We start from the raw sequence: 22597 nt of genomic DNA, 5'->3' as shown, positions 1-22597 counted from the left end.
TCGCAACAACAACACAACAGGAAAACCTACAAAATAAAAGAGGAAGTGAACTCAAACATGACAGAACAAAAAAGAACCAAAAAACAAAAGCAAAGAAACTAAAACCGTTCCGAGGTTCCAAACATAAAAATGTCAACCAAGTAAAAAAGGGGAAAACCCGGAGGCTATCAAGATGAAAGGAGATAAACATCCAGGAGATCCAGAGCATTCAGATTACAATCCACAGTCTAGTAGGCCTCTGGAGCTTCTCAGTGTTTGAAGATCAATAGAGGATCACAGTTGATTAAAATGCAACACATCAGGAAAAGGGAGTTGCCATCATTCTTGGCTGGATAAAAAAGTTAAAATTCCAAGTTAAAACAGCTAAGGTATCTGGAATAGTACACACTCCAACAAACGAGGAACTGTGCCAGCAGCCATATCGGATTCACACGCCCCGAATCTTGGATTCTTGAATGGGCTGCACAGTGGCGTAGCGGTTAACCCTCTCACCTCACAGTGAGAAGGCCTTGTTTCAGATCCTGTTTGGGTTCCTTCTGTGTGGAGTTTACATGTTCTCCCTGTGAATGCGTGGGTTTTCTCCTGGCACTTTGGCTTTTTCCCACAGTCCAAAAACATGCTTTGTAGGTTAATTAGCATCTCTGAATTGTACCTAGGTGTGTGGTCTTGCAACAGACTGGCAACCTGTTCAGGTCGCCCAACAGTAGCTAGGATAGGCTCCAGCATTTCTGTGACCGTGAAAGGGATTTAGTGGGGTCTGAAGATGGGTGGATATTATGTAATGTTTTTAGACCAAACCATAACATGTTATTTTAGAGCAAATGAAATGTTTTCACACAGAGGTGTGGTGACTTTTTGCTTTGGTTAAGGATTTTCAACCCCCCCAGCTTGATAAAAATTAATCAGAAATGGAGCAAACATTTTTTCACAGCATCACTCTATTTCTTTTTGCTCCTGCTGTACAAGTTGTTCTGCCCATTTTCCTCTATGGTTTCCTGCATGAGTGTTGATTTTTGTCTGCAGGTTTCCTTGGAAACAGAGTCTTCTGTGACTGTAGTTCAGCTGCCTGATGGTCAGACTCTGCCGATCCAAAGAATCATCCAGGCTCCTCAGACCTCTGTTATTCAGGCGCCCCAAGTCCAGAATGTTCAGGTGGGAACAAATAGAGGCCCGAGTTTATGTATTGATTGCATTCGATTAATTTGGGGATAGCATCCAAATTATAAATGATTTCTTAAAACAAAAGGATCACAAGTCTCTGTTTAGAAAGAGTGAAGCCATGCTTCAACTCCAGACAAATCTTAGTCTTGACTTAATTCCGCTTCAGGCCAAACAAAACATTCCTGTTATCCTAAACCACAACATTTAAAACAAAATGTAGTCAATGCCTTACTGGAAGTGTTTTTGCAATATCTGCAGAATTTCCTTCTGCTTTTGCTCCAGGCTGCTGTATGCAGAAATCTTTTCACTGTCTGAAGACACTGAATAAACATTCTTGACGAATAGTCAGGACACATTCGAGTATTGCACAGCGCCGACCATTCGCGCCATTTTTGAATTCAGAGTGGGGTTATAAATATATCTGTTCTTATGGAGAGACATCACCCATCCTGTTAAGAGTAGTAATAAATCAGCCACGGATATTTATTTTTTACTCTCTATAAGATGTACGCTTGTTTCATTCGCAGCACACGAATTGAGCACGAGGAAGAGAGTCAGACAGAAAGATAGACAGATAAAACAAGGTGAAACAACATCAACACAGAAAGATAAAGAAACTATGACACAACAGGAAAAGAAGCAAACCTGCAACCTTTTCCCTTTTGAGGATCTAGAGCAGTGGTTCTCAAATGGGGGTATGCGTACCCCTGGGGGTGCGTGGAGGTACTGCAGGGTGTACGTGACGCTTTTCAAAATATCTACCTAAATCAGTGGGCTCATCCTCATAATAAATCTTGAGAAAAATTATTTTGTAAAAAGTTCGATAAAATATAAATATGCGTTCATGCACTGAATTTTATATTCAGTAATTAGTTTCAATATCCTTTGAAATAAAACGGTGCCCCCCCCCCCCCCCCCCCCCGCCCAAAACACACACACCAAGTTAGTTTGACCCACTGACGGCACACACTCATCAACGACCTGTCGTGACCATAACACTGTAACGATGGAGGCGTGGTTAAAGCGCAGCAGCCATGCTGCTGAAAGTACAGATGGACAAGTGAAAAAGAAAACAAAACAAGAGGCCACGAAGTCCAGAAAGTACAATGAAGATTATGTTTTAATGGGATTTACGTCCACGAGCTCTGACCCACCCGAGGCACTGTGGGTTTTTTTTGCGGGGATAAGTTAGCCAACGCTAGCATGAAGCCGGCACACCTCCAGCGGCATCTCACCACAACACATGGATGTCACGTTGGTAAGGCACCAGAGTTCTTCAGGAGAAAACTTTCTGAGTTCAAGTCATCCCAAGCCACAATGCCAAAAGTCTCCACTACATCAGCCAAAGCCCTGGAGGCTTCTTACGCGGTGTCTTTGCTTGTTGCTAAAGCCAAAAAACCCTTCACCATAGCGGAGACCTACTGCTCCCCACCGCTGTGGTATTGGCCGAAACTATGCTGGACATAAAAATCAGCGGATACATTAAAAACTGTGCCTCTGTCTAATGACACCGTTTGCCGCAGAATAGATACCATGGGCGCAGACATTATCGAACAAGTTGTGGGGAAACTTGGCGACTCATTTTCACTGCAGCTGGATGAATCCACATATTTGAGTGGACATGCGCAACTTGTTGCATTTGTGAGATACATCGACACGGACGACATCTGTGAACACATTCTATTCTGCAAAGAAATGGAGGGGCGAACAACCGGAGAGGACATTTTTAATGTCGTTAACATGTTTATCAGCTGGAAATCCTGCAGCCGCGTCTGCACAGATGCGGCTGCATCAATGACGGGCAGCGCAAAAGTACGACGGAGTTTTAGGGCCACGGTGAGGAAAAAAAATTCTGGCCAACATGACGAGATTAAAGTCGTCATGTCGACTTTAATCTCGTCATGACGAGAAAAAACTCGTCGTGTCAAGATAAAAGTCGAAATAAAGTTTCGAGATTAAAGTCGCAATGTTGCGCGCGAGAAGTGAAGCTGAGTCTTTCAGGAGTATTCAGTGTTATGGCTAATGTTAGTGAGCTAGTGGCTTTATGGCCACCAAAAAATAGTAATTTTATTAGGAGATAAAAACTCGTAAATTTACGGGAAAAAAGTCATAGATTAACAAGGAGAAAACCCAGAAGTTGTCTGTTTATCGGAGCCTAGCTTGAAGATGAAATATGTGGAGCCTTTTGTGAAGCTTTATTTCCGGATTATAGGTTTAAAACAAAGAGATTCTGAGTCTTCTGGCGACTCAAAATCAGATTATTTTCCGTGGAGCAGTCTTTCCGGGGTTCAGTGTCAGTAAAGCGGACTTTCATATGTAAAATAAGGAGCTCAGAGACACGTTTGGGTGTAGAGGATCGCTGCAGCCTTTATTCTCCTTTTCATTCACATAACCTGAAGTTCATCTGTCACATTACGTCATGAACCTGTCATCAGATCCGAACACCAATGCGGAAGTAAACAGTGTTACATACGCCCACTCCTGCAGATGAAGCGACCCGTTTGATCATTAAAAAACAAAGATGAATGAAAATAGTCTATTATATTAGCATTACAACGTTGAAAAAGGCAAAAAGTGCTTCTCCTCCTCAGACGGAAGCGTCACACAAACATAGAGATCTTGTCTTTGGTGGAGGAAGAAAAGATTCAAGCAAACAGCTGCAGTGGCCAATGGCTTCATCATCGGGCTGCAGTGATCCTGCAAACCAACCATCAATAAATAAAACTTTAATAACTTGTAAATCAAACAAATGACCCTCCAGACATTTGGAACGTTATCAATAAACATTCAGCTCACCTGTTCAACTGAGTTTAGTCGGTCTGCTCTGCTGCTGCACGGCGTTCACCTGCTGCTCTGATGCTCACTTCCACAATAATCTCGTAAATCTACGAGTTTTTTTCTCTCGCGCGCAACATTGCGACTTTATTCTCGAAACTTTATTTCGACTTTTATCTCGACAAGACGAGTTTTTTCTCGAAACTTTGTGTCGAGTTTTTTTTCGTCATGACGAGATTAATCTCGTCATGTTGGCCAGAATTTTTTTCCCTCACCGTGGCCCTAAAACTCCGTCGTACGAAAGGCCTCATAGCACGGATTAAAAAAGAAAATCCCGACATCAAGTGGACGCACTGTGTGATACACAGGGAAGCGCTAGCGTCCAAGAAAATGAGCCCTGTGTTGCACGATGTTTTGAACGACAGCATTAAAGTTTTAAACTTTATCAGGTCAAGGCCACTTAATGCACGTTTGTTCCGCAGCCTCTGTGAAAATACGGGAGCTGAACACACAGAACTGCTCCTGCACACTGAAGTATGCTGGCTGTCCCGTGGGAGAGTACTGAGCAGGCTGTTTGAGTTGCGAGCTGAAGTGCACACCTTCCTGACAGAGCACGGATCTCCCCATGCCACCATGTTTGAGAACACGGACTGGCTTGCAAAGCTTTGCTATCTGGCAGATATATTCAGGAAACTGAGTGAACTGAACATGTCCCTGCAGGGCAAGGACACCAGCATCCTGAACCAGTATGACAAGGTGGGTGGTTTCCTGAAGAAAGCAGAGATGTGGAAAAGGGCATGTGATCAGGAGGATTTCACCTGCTTTCCTCAGTTGGATGTGTTTCTCTCAAATGAGGATGTGGCGACAGCTCCGGTGAAGTTAGTCATAGTGGGACATTTGGCTAACTTGATCAGTGGTTTTCACTCCTACTTTCCTGTCATGGATGAGAAATCTGTGCAGCTGGATTGGGTGAGAAACCCATTTCTCTTGTCTGAAGCAAACAGAAGCAAGCTTCCTGTCACTCATCAGGAAAAACTGATGGAAGTATCATCTGACCGTGGCCTGCAGATGAAGTTTGGTGCATCCACTCTCACACAGTTTTGGCTGTGTGAGAGGCAGGAGCACCCTGAGCTGGGACAGAAAGCTTTGGAGCAGCTGCTACCGTTTGCATCCACATATTTATGTGAGGCCTCCTTCTCAGCAATGATGCTGATCAAAACGAAGCAAAGAAACAGAGGGTGCCTGGAGAAGAGCTTGATCACTGCAGTTGCCTCCTTGCCACCAAGAATGACAAAGATCCTCAGTGAGGTGCAAGCTCATATTTCTCATTGAAATGTATTGAGTACATTTTTTTTCCTGTTCATAAATCACTGCCTGTTACATGTTGTTCAATTCAAGTCAAATTTTCAATGCAAAGTGATTCAAATGCAATCTTCTTTTTTTTTTATCCTAAAAGAGTTAACGTTAATTATTATTTGTGAGCAAATTTTTATTTATTAAATTAATTTATTTTGTAAACTAAATATTATTTATTTATAATTAAGTTATAGATTTATTTCTGTGAACAGATTTTTGTTATTCATGTATATTTTTTATTTTATTTGTTATTAGCAGCATTTTGCACATTTGAGTTTTGACTGGTTTTATGCCTTCTGGTGGTCAACGTCTTCTGTTTTTCGTTTTTGATTGTACATGCAATGTTTGCCATATGAATGTTTTTGTCAGGTTTGCTGTTGTTTGGCTTGAATAAATCTGACTTTACAGCACTGTACCTCTTTTTTCTTCCAAAAACGTTTTGCCCATGTCAGGGGGTACTTGACTAAAAATATATTTCTAAGGGGGTACATCACTGAAGAAAGTTTGAGAACCGCTGATCTAGAGCACATATGTCAAACTCAAGGCCCCAGGGCCAAATGTGGCCAGCGAGAGCTTCAAAGTTTTTAATTTCTTAAAATATATATGTATTTTTAGTTGATTACATATTATTTATGTGTAGCTGCTGTTGTATTTATTCAATGTTTGCAGGTCTTATGTGTGTGTGCAGAGAAAATGTTGTCATCAAACCATCAGTTGGATGCAAGGCTGTGTGCAGCCTATTTATATAAAATGTTACATTATAATACATGTTCTTTCTAGCTCAGTTTTATGTTATTTTTCTTTATTCACTTGGACAGTTTGATCCTTCATTAATGGAGTTATGTGGGCTTCAACAAGCGGAAAAAAATTAAAAGGGATTTATGCTAAAGTAACAAGCAAACATGTGTTGCAACTGTAATTGTCACTTTAAAAAGTTATAATAAATAAATAATGCGTTATTTAACATTAAGGAGTAGTTACAATTATTTTTCATTACATTTAGTTACATGTAGAAATTATATCTGACACTTTGAGGACAGACACTATGCTGATGTGCCCCTCAGTGAAAATGAGTTTGACATATGGCGTTTCATCTCTGCCATAAAGGAAAAGGGCGTAAAGACAACTGAGCAGGTGTATTCAGGAACTGAGTGAGGAACCTTACAACCACGCAGGCGCAATTCTAACCGAGCGACCCCCCACTTTACAACTGCACGCTTGCAATCCCTGGAATGCAAAGAGACACGATTGTGAGGCACAGTTTAAACTGTAAACTATAAAAGTTATCAGCTACGCGGAGGAACACGGGAATAGAGCAGCTGCAGTTCGGTTAAATTAGATCTTCACAGATTCGGACTTCCTGCTTCAATAATTCTTCTGATCAACGTTCAAGTGTGTCAGCAAGTATCTCAATCATTTTGTATTAACACAGAGAGTGAACCACAAATGCATTTCTGAAGAAAAAAGATTTTTTTTATTGCCTTTTAATCAGAATTGTTTGCTTCAAGCTGTGAATCCAGACATGCAGTGAGCCGGCTGCCAAGGGACCATCAACAAAGTGTAAACTCTGTGAAACACCATTCTGTAAAAATCAATAAACTTTTAAAAAGCGAATACATGTCTATATTTATATGAACTGGTAATGGAAAGAATCTTAAAAGCAGAGCAGATGATTACTGACTGAAGCTGAGACACTTAGATTTTTAAATTTTATCAGCAGTGAACAAATAAAAGCATATAAAGCACATATTAAGAAAAACACAGTTTTTAACATTAACAATTCATTGTGTGCATAATTTTCTATTATAGATGATGATTTAATTAAACCAACAAAACAATCTGAAGAGCTGATTAGGAGCTGAAAGAGTCAGCTCTTAAGTGAGCCAAGCCAGAAGAAACTGTTCTCTATAAGAGCCAGAACTCCTATCACTAAACGAGCAGAGGCTTTGCTTGCATTACTTCTGTGGTCACATTCCTTTAGAAACAGGGGGAACCAATTTTAAGTCACTAATCCATTTTAAAGTCAATACATTGATTCAAAAACCTAACATTTTTTCATAAAATGGATTGCAGATGTTGATGAGAAATACTGTTTTTTTTCTGCTTTCTTTTGTCGTACTATCCTTCAGCTAATCATCGGCAAGTGATGCAAACAGCTCAGACCTACTTCAGGTGGCTGACTGGACTCACGTCTTGCAAGTCTTGAGTCGTGACTCATAGCCGTTAGCTTTGACCCGCAAGCCGGCTCACCAACGCTACAATGTAATTTTATGCAATAAATTGAGCGTCAGGGCACCTTTTGACATGGTGGATAGATTTTGTCCCATAATATTATCCCATAGTTCTCAGTAGTGAGCGTTTTGTTAAAAATATGAGCAGATATGTGGCAGGAAAATGTTGAAGCGGTGTAAAATTTGCAAACCCCCCTGAACCCTGCGCACTGTGCATAAGTGTTGTTCATGCGTTATGTGCGTCCTCTGTCAGCATCCTACAGGCGTCCTAAGGAGCCAGTACTCGCACCGTATTGACTAGAGTGCAGCGTGAGGGCACAACAGGATCATCTGTATGCGCAACTTTTGTTATCCTTATGAATACTTTACAATACACTTACCACACGCACAACATGACATCCCTTAATGTGGCTGCATGAGCCTCAAGGCAACAAAATAATTTATTCATTCATTAATTATTTTTTTTGGGATGAACAAAATATATATATATATATATATATATATCTATACATATACACAGGTGAAAAACAAGAAATATTTTTTATAACTCTCTGGCTATCTGTTATAACTGAATTCAAGTTTACAATGTTTGATGCTACGTTTACACCAGAAATGTGATGCACGTTCACACTGGATGAGCAGAAAGGGGCTTCTTGTGTTTCTTTTTCTGCTGTTTACTCGGACATGTCTGTCACCTACAGTTGGAAGAGGTTTGGTGCGAAATGTCAAAACGGTACAAATCTCGTGAATGTTGCTCTAGGCTTTTTCTTTTACAGCTCTATTACGATATATTAAATACTTCAAACTTGTCAAACATGGCGAAAGATGTGAAAGATAATTAAATAAACTCTGATTTCATTTGTTGTCAGAAAACAGTAAGGTACAGGAAGCAATTGAATCGGTTAGTTCAAAAGGGGCCCAAGTCTAAGAGGTTTGTTTTTCCAGGAAATGATTTTAATTGCATAGCTTAAAGGGAGGCTACACCAAGTGATTAAAACTTTACCCAGATTTAGCACCAGTTCATAGCTTACATATGCTATGATATGAAGCACCTCACTTTTATCATTTCAGAGGACTAGCAAACTAAAGTCTCTGGACTTGGGCCCTTCTTGAATTAAACAGGGGCGCTGCCATATTGGATAACTACCGTAGTGCTGCCATGTATGGGATAAAGCTAAACCCATGCAAGAGAGGCCCAAGGCCAGGAATTTAGCACTTAACCCTTGTGTTCTTAGATGACCCCCCCCTTCCATTGAGGTGTTCTCCCTACCATGACAAAGGTGGATAAAGGTGGAAAGATTTCATGTAATCCATGGACACCAGGGAAGATCACAAATCATTAAAGAAAAAAGGTTCAGAGCACGGTCTAGTGCAGGGGTGTCAAACTCATTTTCACTGAGGGCCACATCAGTATAGTGGTTGTCCTCAAAGGGCCAGATATAACTTATACATGTAATCAAATAATGAAAAATAAACACAACTACTCCTTAATGTTAAATAACTCATTATTTAGTTACTATGAAGTGACAATTCCAGTTGCATAGTAAACATATGTTTGCTTTTTACTTTAGCATAAATCCTTTTACATTTGATTCTGTCAGGTTAGGTTATATGGACAGTGTTTAAGTCCTAATGTATAGTTGACCAATCCCATATTTCAAGTCAGATTCCCCCTAGTTATGAATAAATACACACCAATATTTATTTTTATTTTAAAAGATTAAAAACTTGTATGCTCTCGCGGGCCACATAAAATGACATGGAGGGCCACATTTGGCCCCCGGGCCTTGAGTTTGACACGTGGTGGTCTAGATGACCCAGCTCCCAATGGCAAAGTGCCTAGGATAGAACAAGGGTTACTGCATTTTAAATGTCAAGCATAGTCAATACATTACAACGGACTTGGGACTTTTTTTGTACATAATCAGATAGCTTTTCCCTCGAAGACCATAGATTATAGAATATCCCTATTTTGAAATATTGTGGACTTGGGCCCCTTTTGAAGTAACCGATTAAATTGTATTTCAAATAGTGTCTGCTTAGGTTTGGATGTTTTTTATTTTTTTATTTGAATGATTAAAAAACAAAAACAAAATGCATTTTGTATTAATTTTAACCTTCAATGATTTAAATGTGTCAAAGAAGCTGAAGAAAAACTTTCTGTCAGATGTGACAGATGACCCCAAAATCCTTCTTGGGTTTTTATGTTAACTCCTTGATGCAAAGTGGGGGATTCAATATTATGATGAGTCATGGTTGAAAGAGGGATTGCTTGGGGACTTTAAAGATGGTTGCAACATTAAAAAAGTGTCTCCAAATTCTCTTGAGACATGTCTTGAGCTGGATAAATTAAACCATCCAATGCTGAAATTCTGTCTCTGGTGTCTTTTTTTTACCACTATATAAATTTTAAGCACAACATAAAAAAGAGATTGAAAGACATTGACATAAAATGTAAACATCTGAGAATTACTCACACATTCTTCTGCAGATCACTCCTGAGATAAAATTGGAGGGGGAACAGCCTGTTGCAGACACGCAGAAGAGACGGGAGATTCTCTCCAGGCGTCCCTCCTACCGGTGAGAATACGTAAGCAGTAATCATGATGACGTCTAAACATGTTTATCTGTCTGATCCCTTTTCTGTTTTTCTTTAATAGAAAAATTCTAAATGAGCTCTCCTCAGATTCTCCAGCAGTTGATAAAATCGAAGAAGAAACGGCAGAGGATGAGGTGCAGGCCTCCAGCAACCCCCCCATTTCTCTGCCAAACTCCATCTACCAGAGCAGCTCAGGCCCATACAGTCAGTGCAAACACAGATGCATCTCCTACTGCAGAGTTTGTAGTCTGGCTATTTTATAATCCCAAGTGTTTAATGCTTAGATGCTTTCACTGTAAAAATGTGAAGTCCCACTCTGATCATCTTTTGTTCTATTGTAAAAACATTCCAAGTGGTCTTTTATTTATGATTATGCCGTTTTTAGCCAAAATCAAAAACCTGTGTCGCACTAGGAGATCATTATAAATTTGCCTCTAAGGTGCTTTTCCGCAGTAACATCTAAAATGATTTGAGAGGTAAAGCGTTAAAGATTTTTCCTGCTGCTAAAATCCCCCAGAAAACTTAGATTGGTGCTTCATTGTGTTTTTCCATTTCCAGGTTTTACATTAACATGGAGGTATCAAATGTTGCACTTCCTCAAATGACCACTGGAAGCTGGTTGCAATGTAGGCTTTTCTCTGTCGCTGCCATGTTAAAAAGTCTGATTTGACTCCAAACCAACTGCACGGCAGACTTAACTTGGTCCGGCCTAGACTGAACCCAAGTCAATGTTCCCATCTCACAAGCTTATTTTGGCCTTTGAAAATCTCATGAGTGACGTCAGGTCATCCATCTAATGTTTATATGTCCGTGGTTTAATCTGAACTTGTTTTCTACACAGTTGCTGTCACTCAGGACAGAGGTATTGCACTGACCAGCGCTGCAGTAGAAGCCCTTCACAGGGTCCAGACTCTGACTGTTGCCAACTCTCCCACCCCTCAGCCTACAGCCACCTTCCTGCAAGCTGGAGAATCTCCACAGCAGTTCTACATCCACGGGGGGCAGGTGCTCATCCAAGGTGAGTATACTTGAGTAAATGTGATCAGGCATAAAGCATATCTGATGGGCATTGGTTCAGTTTTTAACATCACATTTGGGAAATAAAAACAAATTCCGTGAAATGAGAAATTTGGATTAAAAACATTAACAAATGTGCTTGAAGACCATTATCCAAGTTGATGTGAGCCAACAGCAATAACTTGAGGAAAAATCATCCATTTTTTTCTGTTTTTTAGTTTCATAATGACGTGTAGTTGGACATCACTTTGTAGCGGCTGGTCAGTGTTGTCACAGTTCCTTCAGAAAAAAAAGATACAGCTTTTTTGTCTTTTTTGTCTTAGTTGTTTGTCACTGCAGATCATTTAAAACAGGGGTGCTTATTACATCGCTGTGTGGGTATCGCAGGCTATCAAAAATAAATAAACCATTTTTTTTTCAATTGCGTATAAAACGCAACCACTCGGCATCCAATAATGTCAGGGAAACACTGTAAACATGAGATCAAAATTTATTTATTTGAAGAACATTTATTTATCTATTTATTTAATTAAGAGATTGCCATTATTGTAAATAAGAACATGTTCTTTATAGCTTACCTGGTTAAATAAAGGTTAAATAAATTCATTAATTCATTAAGCATAGAAACACAAAGCTGTCAAAAACGAGAAGAACTGGACTGTGAACAGAAACTCTGAAAGCCACAGAGGGCAAAGACAATTCAAAGAGATTAAACTGAGAATTGAGCTGTAATTATTCATATTTGAATACATGAGCCAGAAAAAGGTATTAATATTTCTACCAAAGTGTTAAAAAGTGGTTTACTGTTACTTTACTGTTAACGGGATTAAAACCTTTACAGAATTTTTTAAGTGGCTGCTATAGACAAAACTGTTGTGGAGACATCAGAGTTGGTATACAAGTTTCTCTGACCCAGTCGGACAAAAATCTACTGTCAGCCTCTTTAAGAAGACTAAGTTTGACATTACAGATCTGTCATCCCTGTTTTCAAAAGCCATTGACTCATTCATTCTACCAGTTTAGGTCTCGGTTTGATACAAGTAGTTGAAACATGGCGTATTGCAGTGGTTAGCACTCTTGCCTCACAGCAAGAAGAACCCTGGTTCAAGTCCTGGCTGGGGGGCCTGAACCAGAACAATAATGGGAGACCTTTCTGTGTGGAGTTTGCATGTTCTCCTGGTGCATGGTTGGGTTTTCTTCGGGGTCTCCGGCTTGCTCCCACCGTCCAAAAACATGCTTCATAGGTTAATTGGCAACTGTAAATTGTCCCCAAGTGTGATATGTGTGACCCTCCAACAGACTGGGGACCTGTCCAGGGTGTCCCCAGGGTTCGTCCACAAGTGGCTGGGATAGGCTCCAGCAGCCCCGTGACCCCCAAAGGGAACAAACGGCTTAGAAGATAAATTAATGAAAATTAAAAAAAAAGAAAGTTATTATAATTATTATAATTATAACTAAGTTAAGTGGAGTGATGTTGATTACTTAAATTGTCCCATTGGTCATTCAACACACACACACATGCAGAATTGTAATCATGCAGCTCAACAGTTTGCATGGCTGCCACTTGGGACACAATATCCTCTTGTTTGTTGAGCGTCTCTCCAGTTGCGTCACTGAAGCTAAAAATACAAGCCCTCCACTACCACCCCCTCCCTTCAGCTCCTTCTGTCCCTCCCAGCATACATTGTGTTTCTCTGCCTGATCTACAGCGGGGGGAGTGGGAGGAACTCTAATCCAGGGTGTTTCACTGACTTCAGCGGGCGCGAGTGATGTCACGGTGATGTCAATGCCTGTAATTGTAATCGGGCTGCAAAGTTGACGAGTGGCCACTGTGATACAGAGAGAGCTGAGAGAAAAGAGGGGAGAACGATAAGAGGAGATTCAACTCAGAGAGGGAGAATAAAGACAGAGGAGGGGGTTTTTCTGCGCTCCGGGTCTGCTCTGCCGCGGTGCTGGATTATTGGAAACAAGAGATGGCTGTTACTGGGGATGAAACTGAGTCAGGTAAAGTTTCCATGCGCGTTTAAAATTGTATTTTGCTTTCTTTCTTTGATTTTTGTTTCATAGATTCGGCTTTTATTGCTAAATATATTACTTATATATATATAAGTCTAATCTATGTATGTGTGTGTGCGTGTTGTACATGGATTTGTTAAATGTAAAAGAGCTAATAGCAAATCTACACTTTTTCTTTCTGTTTTTTTCCAAAATGTCTACTTTTAATTCCTATGTTGAGAAATTCCTTATCTAACAAGTAGGAGAAAAAAAGAGAAATCAAACCTTGCAAGTCAACAAGCCTTTGGTTTAGTACAAGCAGTGCTGCTCCTGCCTGACTGTCTTCTGCTGCTTTGCAAACACAACTCACTAAACTGCTAAAGTGGTTGTCAGGCAGACGGACGGACAGGCAGGCAGGCAGAGGGGGAGGGAGGGGGAAGTAAAGGGGCGGGTGTGGTGGAGGGAGTGGAGAGAGATAGTTGCCAGTTTGACGTCACAGCGTTTCCTGGAACACGAGCGGGGAAGAGAGAATGCACAGCGTGCAAGAGAAGACGCACACACTGACGTCAGTACAGGCCGAGTCACCGCGTTATCACAACAAGAGCAGACTGCAAAGGCACTCTGTGTGTGTGTGTGTGTGTGTGTGTGTGTGTGTGTGTACGTGCACTCACCTGCTTACGTCTGGATAAATGAATGTGTGTGTGTGTGTGTGTGTGTGTGTAAAGACTGTAACTTCTCAAGAAGAGGAAACAAAAGTGGTGGGAGGAAAGCTGATAGTTTGGTTAAAGATGATCTTAGTGATGGCTTAACTCCAACGCCTTAATCAGAGACCACCTTTAGCCACAACCACTGTACAGTGGAACATGCAGCCATTCAGTAGTCATGGAAATGATGTAGCCATTTACATGGAAACAGGAAATGTGAAGTCCAACTATTGATATCATTTTATTTAATCGTTCATTGCTAAAAAAGACAGCCCAAAAGCAGGAAAAGAACACTAATTTTAAGAATAGAATCACAAGAAAGTAGTAAATCTGTCCATGCTGCAAGCCGTTTTCACTTAACAAGAAATCTGTGATAAGAGATCAAAATCCAGGAAGTTCCTCGCAAGCATTCATAAAAGGAACAATTAGCTAGAAATCCTAACTTTTAGATAGAATTACTTAAAATTGGATTTTTCAAACAAAATAATATGCATATTTTTGCTTGTTATGAGCAAATGGTTTGTATTTATGATGACGGTGACAAAAAATGAGTGTTAAAAGCTGAAATGATTCATTTTAGAACAAAATCTGAACAACATAAAATTCTAATCTTAGTACAGTTGGCTGATATTAATAAATCCTCATAGTATCTAAAACTAGCATTTATTCTGTGAACCTAAATATACATTTCTGTTTCCAAAATATTAAACAATGAATGCCAGTCTAACTTGTCAACATGTATTGAACTTTAAAATAACATCCTTCAATTTGAACCAACAATGACGGTGCAATTAGAGTTTTTTGAGTCTTAGGTTTTTCTATTGTCAAGTGTCTGGAGCAAAAGGAGATTGACTCATTTTAAAGATAATCTTTCTTATTTCTAGATCCTAGCTCTTAATGAGACACAAAAACTCTCCACTCTTCTGAATTAGAGAAAAGCTTGGAATGGCGCAAAGCAAGGAGAGTTAAAACACCACAAAACATGGTGAAATATATTGAATGTCTAAAAAAAGGTTTGAAATCTTTGCAAGGATGAAATAGTTTGCAGTTTCTTACTGGAAAATGTAAATCATAAATCACAAATATGAGCCAAATGATTGAGGAACAGCAGAAGTCGGAGCTGAAACTGAAGGATTTGGTTGCTATGGTTCCACTAGCAACAGCATAAGTCACTTATTTCTGTTTATAATGAAGCCATTTGACAACAGGAGTGGATGGATGGAGCCATTTGGTTGTCTAGTTTGAAGAAATCTCAATTAAAAGTCTGTCAGCTGACAAAGTGAGGTACTCTGAGCTTTTTCACATTTTAAATTAGATCAAAAGAACTATATGAAAACACCTTGGTGAATAAATTCCTCTTCTGAGGCAGGAAGTAGAGTGGATGCGGGCTATTTGCTAAAAAATAAGGTGGTGATAAACTCTAAATACCACATTTGTGGTCAAATAAAGAGGTTCATGTGTTCACGTTTTTCCATCTTTACCCCCAGCTGCTACAGGAGACATCCCCGCCTATCAGCTGCGGTCGCCTAACTCCAGCCTGGCTCAGAGCATTGTGCTGGCCGAGTCTCCGAGCAACATGCAGAGCCCTTCGTCGCAGCACGCCGAGGAAATCACCCGCAAGAGGGAGGTCCGGCTGATGAAAAACAGGTAAGGGATCTTCAAGCATCCTAGTGAACCTGCTGGTGTGAGGAAAGACGCTAAAACGCACTGTTCTCCTCTTTCCGCTTTAGGGAAGCAGCTCGTGAATGTCGCAGGAAAAAGAAGGAGTACGTCAAGTGTCTGGAAAACCGCGTGGCAGTTCTGGAAAACCAAAACAAGACCCTGATTGAGGAGCTCAAAGCCCTGAAAGACATTTACTGCCACAAAGCTGAGTAGCAGCTGCTGCTGGTGGCCACAGACTAAAGACACTTTAAGACAAACAAAGAAAAAGACTAAGAAGAAAAAAACTGCTTTTGTTTCTCTGCTCACTCAGGCCTGTTGTAGTGGGGAATTCAGACAGCTGGAGCTTGCCACTTTTGCTCTCGTTCTCTGTACACGTGAAGAGTGCCGTATGCTGTGCTTGCTGCTGTGCACGTTAGGGGGGGTTCTTCGGCTAAAAGAAGAGGAACAGGAAGTAGGGACGCAGGTGCTTCCTGAAAAAGCCTCACTTGTAGACAGAGAAAAAGAAATATTGGGAAAGGGTCAGCTGATCAGCAGTTGGAGGAGGTGCAAGCTAAGCTACAGTTGATCCATCACCAGCTGCAAACCTCCACCTGTGTTTACCTGTTCCAGTGACATTTGGATCCCTGCGTCTGAGTTTGGTCACAGCATTCCTTTCATGTGAAAGCACAACTATGAAAAAGGATCAATACTTAAATATGGACAGCAAAATGATCTTCTAAAGTTAAAAAGCTTTCGTTTGATGAAGAAATGAAAAGAAAAATTACTAGAAAAAGTTTTAGAAATATTATAAAACTGAATACTCCAGGCCAGTAATAAAACTTATTTTTATGACTCATAAAATACATTTATTTATGACCAGCACATCTTTGCTCTATAATAAAATAAGTGAATGTTATCAAAATTGTTTATACATGATTTACTTCCAAAAACCATATTTATATCTACTAAAGAAATTGTTATATTTGAAAAACTTGATCATGAAAGAATGACTTTAATTTATATCAAAACTGTAAATTTAAACATGCTCTTATGTGATGAACCCCCCCCCCCCTTCAGTTTGATTGTGGAGGAAATGTCTTACTTTTGAAAATATCTGCTTCAACAATTGATCCATATGGAAAAGCTCTGTTTAAAGGGTGATGCCAGTTTCTTAACTTTATTTCAAAGACATTTTTGTTTTTAATACATCATTTCTGCTGACTTTTTTCTTTGTTTCTGATGAATTTGTTCCAGTGGTTATGCTTTAATAAATATTACCCCCCTTATTTTTTTCATTATGTGAAAATTGACTTAGGCTCCCAAAGTCCCAGTAAAATATGCAAGAACTGTCGCTCATTACAGTGTAAATCCATATTTCTCTCATTTTGGCTAAAAACCTGATGAGGTTTGTGTTTAAAGAGGAAACCTCGTTCTGTTTTACTGTATTTTGTGATGAAAAAAAAAACTTTCTATAATAAATCTGTTCATTATAAATATATTTTCTGCATTTAAATGTTACTTCTAAAAAAAACCCATTTGTTGTCATCTCAGTGGACTTTCTTGTCTTAAGTGTGAAACTATTTTCTTTATTCAAAAAAAGTTTTACATTTTCACTGAAGTCATCAAGAATTTTGTGTTAGTTGCTGCAAAGTATAATAAGATTACAGTTTATTATCAACTCCACCCATAAAAGCGTTTTAGAAGATATTTTCAATCTGTCTATTTTTGCAACCAGAAACAAAACTAAGGCTCTGTTAGGCATCTTGAACTTTAAAGACAGACTTTCTTTAATGTTATCAAAGTCTCACTGATCATCTTTTGATCTACCGGTATTTTGTTTTTGTTCCCTGTGTTCTTTTAATTTTGAAAATGCTACAATTTCATGATGACTGAACTTTAGTTAAAATCAACAAGCCTGTGTTGTTTTCTAGGACATAGTTTCTGCTGAGTGGCAGGAGTTCATTAGATGTTTGACTCTGTGTAATGGGACGGACCATTGGCATAGAGCAACCCCGCCCCCTCTTTCCTTCCCCGTTGTCAAGAGAGCAAGGAGCTTGTGGCCCACCAAGTGTATTTTTGATATCACAAATAAGCACTTCTTCATATGCCATATGGTCTGTTCCTGATTTGCAATAATTTGAATAAAGAAATATTCAGAAAAACAAATTTAAACTTCATTTTCTTAATATATTTCCTCCATCATCAGGAAAAATGCCACAAGAACAAGTTAAAAACTCCATTTTCATTGGTGGGTTTTTAACTTCATATTGTTGAAAGTATCTGGTTGGCTTCTGAAAACTTACTTTGAACAAAATTGCTTAAGATAATTTTCCTCCCAAAATAAGAACATGTTACTAAGATGCAAAGGACACATTTAATTTGAATTGATTTGATTTATTTCACATCACTTTTATCAAAACAGACATTTTGATTGGATGCCATTTCCACGTTCTTTACAAGTACATGACACAGTTCCTCCTGTTAATGCGCTGCCAAACAGTGCCTGGCACCCTTGTGTTTTCAGCTAACCTACAAACCACTCATTTAGTTTATTCAGTTGAAGAATTCAAATGAATAAAACCCCTTTTCTATATTAAAAAGAAAATTTTAAGGTCCATGAAATGACTCGCAACTTCTGAAGGATACAGGGATGTACTGTAGGTCTTTCCGTCTTCCTAGGAGTTGTGGAAATTTTCAGGGTGATGAGACGCTACAACCCACATCAGAGGAGATTTATCAAATGTCTTTGTTTTGAAGTCTCTAACCTCACACCAATTTGATTTTACTGTCAGCAATCTCCCATCACTAGTTCAAAAGTCTGCTGGGTTCTTTGTGGAGTTTGCATGTTGTTCTTGTGCATGTGTAGGTTTTCTCCGGGCGCTCTGGTCTCCTTCCATAGTCTTAAAACAAGCTCCATAGGTTGATTGTTATTTCTAAATTGCCCCTAAATCTGAATGTATGAGTGTGAGTGTGTGGCCCTGCAATGGACTGGTGACTTGTTCAGGCTGGACCCTACCTACATTTAACAATAGGTGGAATAGGCTCCAGCAATTATGTGACACCCAATGGGATTAAAGATCCTCTCCAATTTATCCCTTGTGCTATATTAGATGACCCCCCCCCCCATCCTTACTTTGACGTGTTCTCCCTACCATGACAAAGGTGGATAAAGATGGAAAGATTTCATGTAATCCACGGACACCAGTGAAGATCACATATCATTGAAGAAAAAAGGTTCAGAGGTCTGTCTAGTGGGTCTAGATGACCCAACTCCCAACCTTAAAGTGCCTAGGATAGCACAAGGGTTACATGGAGTTTTTAGGATCTTCTTGTAGCATTTTTGTAATGATGGAGGACACATGTAAATAAAAGTTTGATTAAAACTGAGTTTCTGAGTATTTCTTTATTCAAATTGTTGTGAATTAGAAGCAGAAGAAAAAAGGTTGTTCAAAAAAGATTGTAATAATATATACAAACTACAATTGACAGGCCACAATCTCCCCGCTCCTCTCCATTCTGATACATCGACTTGTAGACAAATAGATTGTGTTTTTATTTTCCTTGTCTGAGCTGGGATCTGGCTCAAAGCTGTATAGCTCCAATATTGCTCACCATTTTTCTTGCACCACTAATGTTAGCTTGGGGTTGTGAGGGGCTGTAAGCTAGCAGGAGCGAGTCTTAACAAAGGGACAATGGGGAAATATGCAGAGGCACTAGGAGTTCACTGTGAACTGTACTCTCGTGTGGGGTGGTCATCTCTGTCCACAAGAAGGCAAGGACACTGGTACACTTTTATGTACAAGGCCATGCTTGGACTGCTTCCCTCCTACATTGGAGATTTACTAACGAGGAGAAATGTTGATTCATATTCATTGCGTTCAAATGATTAACTACTGCTCATGGTTCCATTTGTCCGCACAGAACTGGGAAAAAAAGCTTTTTCTCACGCTGCTCCCACTTCATGGAACACACTGCAGAAAACCTGGAAGCTCCCTGAACCTATCTCTGTAAATGATTTTAAAGCCAGACTGAGAGCACTTGAGGTCAACTCCTTTAAATGTAACTGTTTTTATAATTGAAATTGTAATTTTATTTGTTGTCTGTGTTTGTAACTTTTTGCTGCCTCTTGGCCAGGACTCCCTTTTAAAAGAGGTTTTTAATCTCAATGGGACTTTCCTGGTTAAATAAAGGTTAAATGAAAAAATAAAATAAAAAAGAGGCTTACTCTGCGCCTAATTTGATTTGATTTGATTTTAATTTATTTCTTGTGACTTGTGGTGGCCAGATTTATGGTGGCTGCAAGACTTATTCTAAGGAATTGGAAAAGTCCCCACAGGTCTCAACATAAGGACTGATTAAACTCATGACAGAGACCGCTTCAACTAATAGCCTAACTGTTAATACAAATAATGTCCAGGTTAAGACAGGCCATGTGTGGAGTCGTTGTATGTCATTGATTACATCACACGACCAGGCTGTCACTGCACAATCTGACAAGTGTCATGTACGTATAATTTTTTTTTCCTGTCTGGGTTTTTTGTTGTTGTATTGATTTGATACTTTTGTGATTTGTGTTCACTGTTTATTGTTAACACAATAGTAAATAAAAACTTTAATAACTGCACGCCTAAAAAAGAAGTTCCAGTCACATAGCATAAATGTTCTATTTCACTGCGCTGGCTTCTTTAAAACAAACTTTAGCTTCATCATCTGGATTAAAACAAGCAGTAAGAGGAGAACTTTCTCTGAACTGATGCTTTATTTAACACATCGTGACGATCACGCCGCACCACGGAAAAAATTGGCCGCTTTTTGTGAAAAAAAAGGGATCCAAACCGAAAAAATTACAAGAATGAATTACTAAAAACATGTTAAATATTTATTTCTTTTGTAAATGATCATGGTATAAGTGGGTATTGGCCTTTGAAGTGTGCATTATCAGAAATTATACCATGGTCCTGATGAATGCTCGATTCTGATTGGCTGCTGGGTGTGCATTAAAAAGTGATATAACACAGGTGAAAAAAGAAGTTCCGGTCATCTAGCTTAAATGTTTTGTATCACTGCGCCGGTTTCTTTAACCCTTGTGCTACCCCAAGCACTTTAACATTGGGAGTGGGGTCATCTAGACCCACTAGACAGTGCCCTGAACCTTTTTTCTTCAATGATTTGTGATCTTCATTGATGTCCATGGATTACATGAAGTCTTTCCATCTTTATCCACCTTTGTCATGGTAGGGAGAACACGTCAATGTAAGGGTGGGCTCATCTAAGATAGCACAAGGGTTAAAAGAACATTTTGCTTCATCATCTTGACAAAAACAAGCAGTAAGAGGTGAACTTTCTCTCTGAACTGATGCTTTATTCAACCCATCAGAAAGATCAGCATATATGTCGCTTTATATCCCTGAATCTTGACTGCAGCGGTCGTGCGGCGCAACGCAGATGTAACAAATAGTCCGCTTTTGAGAGAAAAGCGATCCAAAAAAACAAGAATTAAGGACTAAAAACAGATTAATGTTTATTTCTTTTGTAAGTGACTATGGTATAAGCCGGTTTATGGCCTTTGAAGTGTGCATCATGACTTTTTAGCGCACTTCGCGTTGGACGTTTCAGGCTTTCACAGTGTGCGTTAAAAAGTGATAACGCACACTTCGTCGGCCATTAACCCTTACATAACGCACAGGATAACCGCACACCTAAAAAAGAAGTTCTGGTTGCATAGCTTAAATGTCTTGTATCACTGTGCTGGCTTCTTTGAAAACAACCATTTGCTTCATCATCTGGACAAAAACAAGCAGTAAGAGGTGAACTTTCTCTTTGATTTGATGCTTTACCCATCATGACATCAGCATTTATATATTGCTTGATATTGCCGAATCTTGACCGCGGCACTTAAGAAATAGTGTGCTTCCTGGGAAAAAAGAGATTCAAATCTGAAAAATACCATAAATTAAGGACTAAATACTGATTAATATTTATTTGTTTTGTAAGTGACAATGACATAAGCGGGTTAATGGCCTTTGAAGTGTGCAGTAACAGCATTAAAGCACTTTGCGGAAGCAACCTTCGCTTCGCGTCAGATGGTTCAGGCTTCGACGTTGTGCTTTAATTTCTGATAATGCATACTTCGTTGGCCATTAACCCTTACATATTAGCTTCCTAGACTGCAAAAAAAGTGTAGCGTGGTTTCCATGGCAAGAGTTGGAATTCTAACAGTGACCCTGAAGAGGAAATAAAAAGCAAACCTTTTAAAAGCTCTGAACACTGAAACAGCCTATTTATTTGTGGCTCCTTTAAAAGTCACAGAATGAATAATTTAATAACATTTAATTTAATTTAAAAACAAGTTTGTTGGAGGATAACAAAAAAAAGAAAAAAAAACTTTTTTATTGTATAAGTAAGTGTGTGTCAGATCAATTAAAGACAAAAAGTGCCCGCTTCACTGTGAGAAACGTGTAAGCAAACCTTCCATTTGCCTTGCAGGGTCTTTTCTTTTCCTGCTAAAAACAAAGTGAAGCTCCAGTTTTTTTTTTCCTTTTATTTTTTGACTCTGCTTTTTAAAGATCCTGTTGGCCTTTGCTCCAGAGCGACTGCAATGGAAATTTCCACTTTGGTTTTTGGCTGCTTACAAATGAACTGAAAGCCATTACCATGACAACATATACAGGGCTTCTGTTGTCAGTGAAGGAGGACCTCTGCTGGCCATTCCACCGTAGTACAGTTAAGAATGTAAAGAAAAGTCATAATTTTTGTCATATCTTTGACCTCTTTGTGTTGAAGATTTTTTTATTGCCTTGAAAAAGTATTTTATTTTTTGTACATTTAGCTGTCTGTTTTGAAGATGGACGATTTATGTTTGAACACAGAGAGTAGGTTCACATTCTGACCTTTGAGCTGTTGTATGAGCGAAATGAAACTTTACTTAAAGAGATCTCATTCAAAACTCTGAGATAAAAGTGTTAAATGTTAAATATTAATAAGACAATAAAAATTTATTGCAAAATGTCAAAGGCCTTGTTTACTAAAAGGCAAAGAGTTCAGTGTCACATATTGTAACTGGAAAGAGGAGATAAGGTGTCAAAGTGTAACATAAAATGACGTTTTCTGGAGAAGAG

General features: G+C 39.2%; 1 protein-coding gene and 1 long non-coding RNA gene across 7 annotated transcripts in view; one reads left to right on the top strand and one right to left on the bottom strand.

Annotated features, from left to right (window-relative positions):
- Nucleotides 1-17645, top strand: part of crema (cAMP responsive element modulator a) — a 58184-nt gene extending 40539 nt beyond the window's left edge. Inside the window, exons 1-7 of one of the 6 annotated variants that reach the window (XM_078935615.1) lie at nt 1101-1152; nt 10015-10103; nt 10210-10326; nt 10964-10984; nt 11065-11140; nt 15326-15485; nt 15569-17645. In XM_078935615.1, coding sequence (XP_078791741.1) covers nt 10252-10326; nt 10964-10984; nt 11065-11140; nt 15326-15485; nt 15569-15713 — 477 coding nt within the window. In that variant the 5' untranslated portion in view covers nt 1101-1152; nt 10015-10103; nt 10210-10251 and the 3' untranslated portion in view covers nt 15714-17645. Of the gene's footprint in view, nt 1-1023; nt 1153-10014; nt 10104-10183; nt 10327-10963; nt 11141-12830; nt 13144-15325; nt 15486-15568 lie in introns of those variants that run through there. The other 5 variants (XM_078935613.1, XM_023965168.2, XM_078935614.1 and 2 more) reach the window with 5 other exon arrangements.
- On the bottom strand, nt 9226-13505 carry LOC110016999 (uncharacterized). Its single transcript, XR_002292316.3, has 3 exons — nt 13420-13505; nt 10001-10097; nt 9226-9362 (listed from the first exon to the last, which is right to left on the bottom strand). It is a non-coding gene; the product is annotated as an uncharacterized LOC110016999 (long non-coding RNA).
- Nucleotides 17646-22597: the final 4952 nt, after the last annotated feature.

Source organism: Oryzias latipes, chromosome 17, assembly GCF_053564925.1.
Source record: "Oryzias latipes strain Hd-rR chromosome 17, Olatipes_Hd-rR_3.1".
Lineage (NCBI taxonomy): Eukaryota > Metazoa > Chordata > Actinopteri > Beloniformes > Adrianichthyidae > Oryzias > Oryzias latipes.
Note: the sequence above shows the minus strand (reverse complement) of the source record. Positions and strands in the feature narration are given on the sequence as shown.